The 8,473-nt window shown below is 38.7% G+C and overlaps 3 protein-coding genes across 3 annotated transcripts in view; 1 reads left to right on the forward strand and 2 right to left on the reverse strand.

Annotated features, from left to right (window-relative positions):
• LOC109125013 lies at positions 7-699 on the reverse strand (the record flags this gene model as incomplete). Its single annotated transcript, XM_019238337.1, has 1 exon — positions 7-699. A coding segment is annotated over exon 1 (609 nt), but the record flags the coding sequence as incomplete, so codon positions are not given.
• On the reverse strand, positions 1,415-4,322 carry LOC104749082. The gene is made up of 8 exons (XM_010470661.2): positions 3,978-4,322; positions 3,697-3,764; positions 3,224-3,290; positions 2,966-3,120; positions 2,692-2,762; positions 2,328-2,396; positions 2,081-2,181; positions 1,415-1,845 (listed from the first exon to the last, which is right to left on the reverse strand). The coding sequence occupies exons 1-8, from the start codon at positions 4,230-4,232 to the stop codon at positions 1,546-1,548; spliced, it is 1,086 nt and encodes a 361-aa protein (XP_010468963.1). The 5' UTR covers positions 4,233-4,322; the 3' UTR covers positions 1,415-1,545.
• LOC104749083 (nodal modulator 3-like) overlaps positions 4,500-8,473 on the forward strand; it is a 9,890-nt gene continuing 5,916 nt past the window's right edge. The window contains exons 1-13 of the mRNA XM_010470662.1: positions 4,500-4,766; positions 5,057-5,122; positions 5,217-5,303; positions 5,417-5,473; positions 5,581-5,645; positions 5,758-5,933; positions 6,101-6,162; positions 6,945-7,028; positions 7,214-7,373; positions 7,533-7,648; positions 7,749-7,877; positions 8,186-8,257; positions 8,370-8,465. Coding sequence (XP_010468964.1) covers positions 4,656-4,766; positions 5,057-5,122; positions 5,217-5,303; positions 5,417-5,473; positions 5,581-5,645; positions 5,758-5,933; positions 6,101-6,162; positions 6,945-7,028; positions 7,214-7,373; positions 7,533-7,648; positions 7,749-7,877; positions 8,186-8,257; positions 8,370-8,465 — 1,281 coding nt within the window. The 5' untranslated portion in view covers positions 4,500-4,655. The remainder of the gene's footprint in view (positions 4,767-5,056; positions 5,123-5,216; positions 5,304-5,416; positions 5,474-5,580; positions 5,646-5,757; positions 5,934-6,100; positions 6,163-6,944; positions 7,029-7,213; positions 7,374-7,532; positions 7,649-7,748; positions 7,878-8,185; positions 8,258-8,369; positions 8,466-8,473) is intronic.

The raw sequence follows: 8,473 nt of genomic DNA on the forward strand, positions 1-8,473 counted from the left end.
CTTCCACCACCATAAAGCACCGACACTAGCGGCCAAAGCCACTCTCTCTACCACTGTCTCTTCTTCTCTCCGGCCAAAACCGCTTTCCACCACCGTCTTCACGATCACTCGGTACCACTGAATCGTAGCCTCATGGAGACCAAAGAAAAACAAGAGTCTCGTCAAGAAATTGTGATTGTTACCGTTGACGACCCCGTTGACTCCTTTTGAGATCGTTACTCGAAGGCCTAATCCAACGGAGAATTGAAGAGTCAAAAGAAAAACCCACGCGATGCTGACACGTGGATAATAGAAACCGATCGTACGGTTAGTATCTGCGGAAGGTCTTCTTATTTTGGTGATCAAGCAGCTGTGGATTAGAGTATGAACGGTTACTACTGAAACAACGGCGTATAGTAGCAAATGGATTGTGTTGAGGAAGAAAGAGTCGGGGTTTTCCGGCGGCGGCGATGGTAAAGAGAGGATGAAGGCGGCGGAGGAGAGACGGCTAAGGAGGAGAAAAGAGAGAGGGAAGAGAAGGCTGAGAAGAGTGGTGGTGATTAGCCGGAATTGCTCAATCACGAGCTCCTCCGCCTCTCTCCACCGCCTTTCGCCGCCAATCATATTTGTAGACATGAGAGAAGTTAGTATAACTGTAAAAGGGACAAAGAGACAAAAAGCGGTTATATATATTTATGTTTGAAAGGGAAGATGAGGAAGAAGAGACTGTCACGTTAGGTTTTTTTTATTTAATTAGACCCATACATACCCATTATATATTGTTAATTAATAGGGTTTTCTCATCTTTTGACGTTTTAACAAATACTATATTTTGTTTAACGTGCCAATGTTATGAAAAAGGAAAAATACATTAAATATATACAAACAAACTCAAAACTCAAACGTAAACAAATTATAAAGACGTTGAGTCGTGACCCGAAATTATAGTAGAGAGTAGAGATAGTTTATGTCTATCCGATGTGCTACAGAATCCGAGTGTCAACGTATAGAGTTTGCAGCAAGAAGATCCTACTGTGTGTGAAGCGTGCAGGGATTTTTTTTTTTTTTTCAGTTAATATTTTAAGCACGAATTGTTACGCAAACTTTTGGAAGCTTCGTCTAGCTGCTTATTATTTTAGCTCTGCAGGAAGATATCCAGCTAATAATTCTTTAGATCAAGTCGCTGATGATCACTGCAGCAGCGTTTGTATCTTCTGTGGTCTATTTATCTCACTTTTAAACGACCATGAATGCTTTACATGTGTCCCTTATCATGCCCTCGCGAACGTCTTCAATCAAAGTTTTTATTTCTTTTTGGTCAACGAAGAGTTAAAAGTAATTAACATATTTTTACTTGTTCGTTGGCCACTGCATTGATGATTATTTGGGCAAGACCAACTTTCAAATCTCTATGCATACGGTTGCAACAGCCACATAAACCAACAAATCAACCCATTTCAACTATAAGCCAAAAACGAAGAACCGAACCTCTCTCTCAACATGGAACCAAAACCAAATCAGCGCAATGTGTCCAAAGGGATTAATAACCGTGTAAACCTATTGCTCCTACAGATTGTTTTCCATGGGTGTGAATGGAACGTTCCTGGGGCTAAATAGCCTATATGCAATGAAACCCGAAACAACTAGAGAAATCAGGGAAAACACAATGGCTGCAATGCTGGTTCCATCGCTAGAGCCCTTGACAGCTGAAGCAGTGAGACCCGAAGAAGATCCCGAGGAGATATCTAGCGGTATCCAATCACAGTTGATCGTGTAGTGTCCTGATCCGTGCCACGGTTTGCTTTCCATTGGGTACCAGAATGCAACTGACATTTTGGCCGGTGAGCCAAGCGTGAACTGAACATCCTGTAAATATCAATCTAGGACCTTAGCTTTAATATGAAGATGTTCTTCATAAATAACTCTATTGACCACGTTCAGTTCTACGGTATAAGATTTTTTGTTCCTAAAGTGTTTTGAGTTTTGACACATGTGGATTTGGTGTAAGATCAGTAACTACTGATTCACAGAGGTAATGCTGATTTTGAGAAAGGGCCAATGGTAACCAAACGTCATTGATCTGAGTAGAAGATTTACTGACCTGTTGGAGACGGTCCATAGTCCTCAAGGGCCTTGAGAACTCAAAATAGTAACTTCCTTTCTTGCCATCTGGTGTGTAAGGGCTGTCTTCCTCTACATAACCTGTTGAAAACATCAAAGGTTAGTAACCAGAGGAGATGCCTATGGCTAAGATATGGTTATAAACACGGAGACTTAATTTCATCTCTTTTTCCAATCAAAAGAATGATAGTATATCTCTGTTTTTGGAACATTTATGTAAGACTGACCTGATTGAGTAGTGAAGCTGCTGTGCCACCATGCTCCATGCCAGTCGTTCTGTGCGCTAGAATCATTTCCTGCCAAAAGAATATCCATGAGGATCACATATTTGTAATTTGCACAAAGAGATCACTCTCCAGTAACTAGCATCCAAATAGAAAAAAAGTAATTTATATTTTAAGGACGTCATACTTGAAGAAACACATTAGAGGGTACAAAATCTGAATTAAATACAGGAAGAGACATAAACAATTACTAAGCTTCCATGAATCAACAATTCCTAAGCAAAAGAAAAAAAGGCAGTTTCTGTTCTTGGTTAGAATTGTTTCAAAAGGGAATTACTACTCCACTAATTTCTGATCCAAAAAGTACCTGAGGGTCCAAGACCATCAAGGTAACGACAATGTGGATTCCACGCATAGATGTCAACTAAATGACCAAATCTGTTCATATGGAAAAAACACAGAGATATTCAATAAAGATGATAAACAGAGGTATAGATAAGCCACTTGATTACCATATAAAGAGCTAAACTAAATTCATTAAATTGGTACAACACCATATCAAAGTAGGAGAGAGACAGAACAAACAGTTTATATGGTAATACAAATGGATTATATTGAAACTATATTGCACTACAAATCACCTGTCACCTCCATTTCCTTCCCCGTTGTCTATTGGATTACCACCGTAAAGCCGCCCCGGAATAGCATTTCCAATGGAGAAATGCATAATATCAACCTCGAAGCCTCTGCAAGCCTTGCTGGTACAAGAGTCTGTCCCTTCTTTACAACCACCCATCTTGTGGAGCAGAAAGTTGACATCAGTTGTTTCATATAAAAAGTTCATGGATGTTAAATGAAATATTTGAACAAAACTACACTTAACCGCCTAAGAAACTTACATTGTGATAAGTAGCTTGATCCCCAATTTGGAACATGAAAGCCACTGATGGACACTTCTTGTTTTCACTGGATTTAAAGAAGCAAGCGGTTCACTACAAATAGTGGTAGACTTGCAATTGAATTATGTATAAATCAAGGATCATTGCAAAAACAATCTGAAACAGTACACAAATGTATTTTGACACCTCTGTATCTAAGAAAGTAATAGACATGCCATAGCTAGACAATTAGTGACTATATAGTAAGATTCAAGAGACCCAGGGTCTTACCATATATTACTTTTTCGTCGCAGGACACATATCCTCATAGGTCAGACGAAGTGACATCTACTAAAACAGTTACTATAGATCTCAGATAATGTATAGTTCTGAACTCCTGATAACCAGTTCTTGGATCATGCAGAGGTATAGAAAGGGGTTTTGCATTTTAGAACTGTGACTCAGATAACCAAAATATAAAAATACACACCTACCCTTTGTCATAAGCGTAATTTCCATCAATTTCCATTAGAAAGTAGATATATCGACCATCATGCAGTGCCTACAAAAAGAGATCCACCAACCAAATGTCAACAACGAAATCCAGATTTATCAATCGAATCAAAATGTCGCAATGAGGTCTGAATCACTAATCCTATGGTCAAACTCACCAAATAGATCTTGTCAAATCAGAAAATTTTCACCAAATCTTACTACAAGTAATGTCGCCAAAACCAATAAGTTAACGCAAATCCGATTCGAATCAACACATTACCTTGACCGTCATCTTCCCAGCGTCATACTCGTGATCGGCGTCTGGATCAAGTGCAGGACGGAGCGAGAACTCGGAGCCGTCAATGTCCTTCCAGTCATCGTTGCGACCATCGAGAGTGATAATCCCAGGTCTGAAATCGGCTGTGACCTGGATATCCGAGTCCGATTCACAACTCCATTCGCCGGATTCTTGGTGAGACGAGACCTTCTCCGCCGCGAAGATCAAGAGCAACGCTACAACCACGAGCTGAAGCATTTTTTGTTTTTCCGACGATTTCTCTCACTTTGGGGGGGTTGGGTGATTAGTTTCTTGTACAGTAGTTGACTGGCCAAATTTACTTGACTCTTCTTCAAACGGTAAGCAAATCCGACAGCTGTAATTAAAAAACAAAATTACAATAGTTTTAAGGCTCATTATGTTATTAACTGGCCTTATGAGGCCCATTATGTTATTAATGGTCTTTATATAAGGCCCATTTAATCATCAAGAGTCATCAAATAGAGAGAAGAGAACCAACCTTGTTGTTGTTAATAAAAACCAACAGAGATATTATTTAGATCGGGAGTCATCGGTCCGATATCTTGGATCCGTCGTGCTCCATTGACGAACAAACAAACAACACTCTTCTTTTCCTTTTTTAAGTTCAACCATTTAGCTCCTTCGCCGGAGCCTTCACATATGGCGGCTTCGAAGAAGATTTGCCATTCTCTGATCGTCTTCCTCGTAGCGATTTCGACTGTCTACGCTGTTTCCGCGGATTCTATAAAAGGCTGCGGTGGTTTTGTCGAGGTTTATCTCTCTCTTCTTTTTTTTTTCCCCTTTCCGGATTCGTTCTGATTGATTCCTGATCCGTTACTAGATAGTTTTTGGTATTGGTATATTGAGGATGTTTGCTTCCCAAAGTAGTAGATTCAGTTTAGTTGAGCCTGCTGCTTAAGTACGTTTACGCACTTCTATCTGAGATTTTGTAATTGGTGGTATGTTTTGATCTTTGGAAATTATCATGGGTTAAGTAGTGGGGGAGTACGATCGGATCTGGATTTATTAATTAACGCTGCTAAAAATTACTAAACGTGCAGGCGAGTTCGTCTTTGGTCAGGTCTCGCAAAGGAGCCGATGGGAAACTGGATTATTCTCATATCACGGTAAGTAATCATTTTGTTGACTGTTTTTTCTTTTTCTGAGTGAGTGAGGGTTTCAATGATTTGTTTTTTTTTTTATCCTCCTTCAAATTACAAGGTTGAGCTTCAAACAGTAGATGGATTGGTAAAAGACAGTACACAGTGTGCCCCTAATGGTTACTATTTCATCCCAGTATATGACAAGGTATTCATCGAACCTTATCTTTCTTTCTTCTGCGCCTGCGAGTAATGTATTTTTTTTGGGTCAATCGCTGTTGCATTCCTGCTGCAAGTGATTTATATGCTTTCTACTCGTAGGGCTCATTCATTCTCAAGATAAATGGACCTGAGGGATGGTCATGGAATCCAGATAAGGTTAATCTGTTCTCCATTTTTTTTTTCTGAGGACTATGCATCAAGAATCTTTCCAGACAAATTACAGGCTTTCTAGCTAGCTATTTACATTGAACTCTATGTGGCAGGTCCCTGTTGTCGTTGACGACTCTAGTTGCAACAATAATGAGGATATTAACTTCCGCTTCACCGGGTTCGTTTTTTTCTTTGTGTTTGCATCATCTTTTTTTCCTTTTTTCAACTTTGTTATTGGTGATTTGGTCATCTTTCTTATTTTTCATGTTTTAATCTTTTGTATATTGCAGTTTTACATTATCCGGTAAAGTCCTGGGAGCTGTTGGTGGGGAGAGTTGTGTGATTAAGAATGGAGGCCCAGCTCATGTCAATGTTGAATTGTTGTCTTTTGATGGATCAGAAGATCCCATCGCTTCTGTTCTCACATCGTCAGATGGGAGCTACTTATTCAAGAATATTATTCCAGGTAAGGAGTAAGATTTTATCATCAGTGTCTCTTTTTCTATTGATCTATCACTATGGCCTTGCATGTATGTAGTCGGAAATTTCCTATATAGTAAAATCAAATGTCAAGTGCCTAATTTCTAGGTGTCTTGTTATAATCAAATGACGAGTTTGTCTGATTGGTTGCAGGAAAATACAATATCCGTGCATCCCATCCAAATCTGCAAGTTGAAGTCCGCGGTTCTACAGAGGTCTTAGATCTTTTTGGTTTTTCTTTTTATCTTTATTGAGCTTTCCTGTCTAATATTCTCCTGGCCAACCTTTTTGCATTTGAGTACCCATGTGTTTCCCTACTCTTTTCTTTCCTATTGCATCCGATTCAATCTTGATAATTTTAATTCTACATGTTAATAGTAGAAATTCTCTGTTTACCTGTAGGTGGAACTTGGATTTGCAAATGGCAGGGTGGATGACATATTCTTTGTCCTTGGTTATGATCTCAAGGGGTCTGTTNCATGTCAATGTTGAATTGTTGTCTTTTGATGGATCAGAAGATCCCATCGCTTCTGTTCTCACATCGTCAGATGGGAGCTACTTATTCAAGAATATTATTCCAGGTAAGGAGTAAGATTTTATCATCAGTGTCTCTTTTTCTATTGATCTATCACTATGGCCTTGCATGTATGTAGTCGGAAATTTCCTATATAGTAAAGTCAAATGTCAAGTGCCTAATTTCTAGGTGTCTTGTTATAATCAAATGACGAGTTTGTCTGATTGGTTGCAGGAAAATACAATATCCGTGCATCCCATCCAAATCTGCAAGTTGAAGTCCGCGGTTCTACAGAGGTCTTAGATCTTTTTGGTTTTTCTTTTTATCTTTATTGAGCTTTCCTGTCTAATATTCTCCTGGCCAACCTTTTTGCATTTGAGTACCCATGTGTTTCCCTACTCTTTTCTTTCCTATTGCATCCGATTCAATCTTGATAATTTTAATTCTACATGTTAATAGTAGAAATTCTCTGTTTACCTGTAGGTGGAACTTGGATTTGCAAATGGCATGGTGGATGACATATTCTTTGTCCTTGGTTATGATCTCAAGGGGTCTGTTGTTGCTCAGGTAATCTCTTTATTCCTGTGTTTCTTTTTATTTCTTTGATGTTCATCAGTAAAATTTTAATGATGATCTTTGTTGGAAGTAGAGATTGGTGTATCATTGGTTTGGTTCATTTTCTTACCCATCATGCAGTTGCAGTTTATCCTCAATTTTTTGTGTTGGATAAACAATTTTGTTTCCTTTTGTAGGGAAATCCAATCCTGGGTGTTCATATATATTTGCATTCAGATGATGTTTCCATGGTAGATTGTCCCCAAGGATTTGGTGACGCTGCTGGAGAAAGGAAGCCTCTCTGCCATGCTGTAACCGATGCGGAAGGAATTTTCAGTTTCAAGTCCATCCCTTGTGGTAAATCATTACTCGACTATTCACAACCAATTCATTGGGCATTTATATGACTTTAAGCTTTAGCCTGATGAATTCTGTACTGTACAACACAAGTAAATGATATCCGGCTCTTAGTTTGTAATGAGCTATATTTTGGTCACTTTGATTTTTCTTCCTCAGGAAAATACGAACTGGTGCCACATTACAAGGGTGAGAACACGGTGTTCGATGTTTCACCTCCTGTGATGCCTGTTTCTGTAGAGCATCAACATGTCACTGTTCCCAAAAAATTTCAGGTCAGATAGAACAACTGCAAACTTTTATAACCACTTTATATATCTATTGGATTCTGCCTACATGTTTTTCCACTAAACATTGAACTGAATTCTCCTTTAGGTAACAGGATTCTCCATTGGGGGTCGTGTAGTGGACGGTAATTCAATGGGAGTTGAGGGCGTTAAAATCATAGTAGATGGTAGTCTAAGATCTGTCACGGACAAGGAAGGTTTTTACAAGCTTGACCAGGTATAATTTAATGCTACAATTTCAAGTTTATACGGTATACCTTGTTTCATCTGTAAGCCTGCTAAATTGTTTGCCACTCAACTTCTCCTAGTGAATTTTGGTACATGTTTCGAGGCTTCTAGAAACTAGAGTAATGGATATGGAAAGATTTCTTTAGTTTATGTACTAAGCAAAGCAAATGTACTTTTACATATTTCAAATATTTGCCACTTGGTTTTCTTTCCACCACCTTTCAGTCTCATTTTTTGTTGCTGTGATCAGTAGTTTTAATAGCAGGGAATGTAATATAATATTGTTTCAACTCTTAGGTTACGTCAAACCGGTATACAATAGATGCAGTCAAGGAGCATTACAAGTTCGACAAACTGAACAAGTTCATGGTATCAGTCTCACTTATTTTTTCTTGCTCGTTATATTAATTTCTCCAGATATGGCTTCACCTCACTCGTTAGAAGTTCAACAAACTAAAGTAAATTAAACTTGTTTGTGTAGGTTTTACCAAACATGGCTTCACTTCCAGATATCACTGCTGTATCCTATGATATCTGTGGTGTGGTGAGAATGTTTGGTTCTCGTCACAAAGCAAAGGTAAACTC

This window comes from Camelina sativa, chromosome 16 (assembly GCF_000633955.1).
Source record: "Camelina sativa cultivar DH55 chromosome 16, Cs, whole genome shotgun sequence".
NCBI classification, from domain to species: Eukaryota; Viridiplantae; Streptophyta; class Magnoliopsida; order Brassicales; family Brassicaceae; genus Camelina; species Camelina sativa.

Excerpts from the sequence above, each read along its gene's own strand:
- LOC104749082 (XM_010470661.2), bottom strand. The coding sequence starts at position 4,232 with ATGCTTCAGCTCGTGGTTGTAGCGTTGCTCTTGATCTTCGCGGCGGAG. Across the intron at positions 3,765-3,977 it reads CTGGGAAGATGACGGTCAAG|GCACTGCATGATGGTCGATA; the intron begins GTAATGTGTTGA and ends CTCTTTTTGTAG. Across the intron at positions 2,763-2,965 it reads GAAGGAAATGGAGGTGACAG|ATTTGGTCATTTAGTTGACA; the intron begins GTGATTTGTAGT and ends CCATATGAACAG.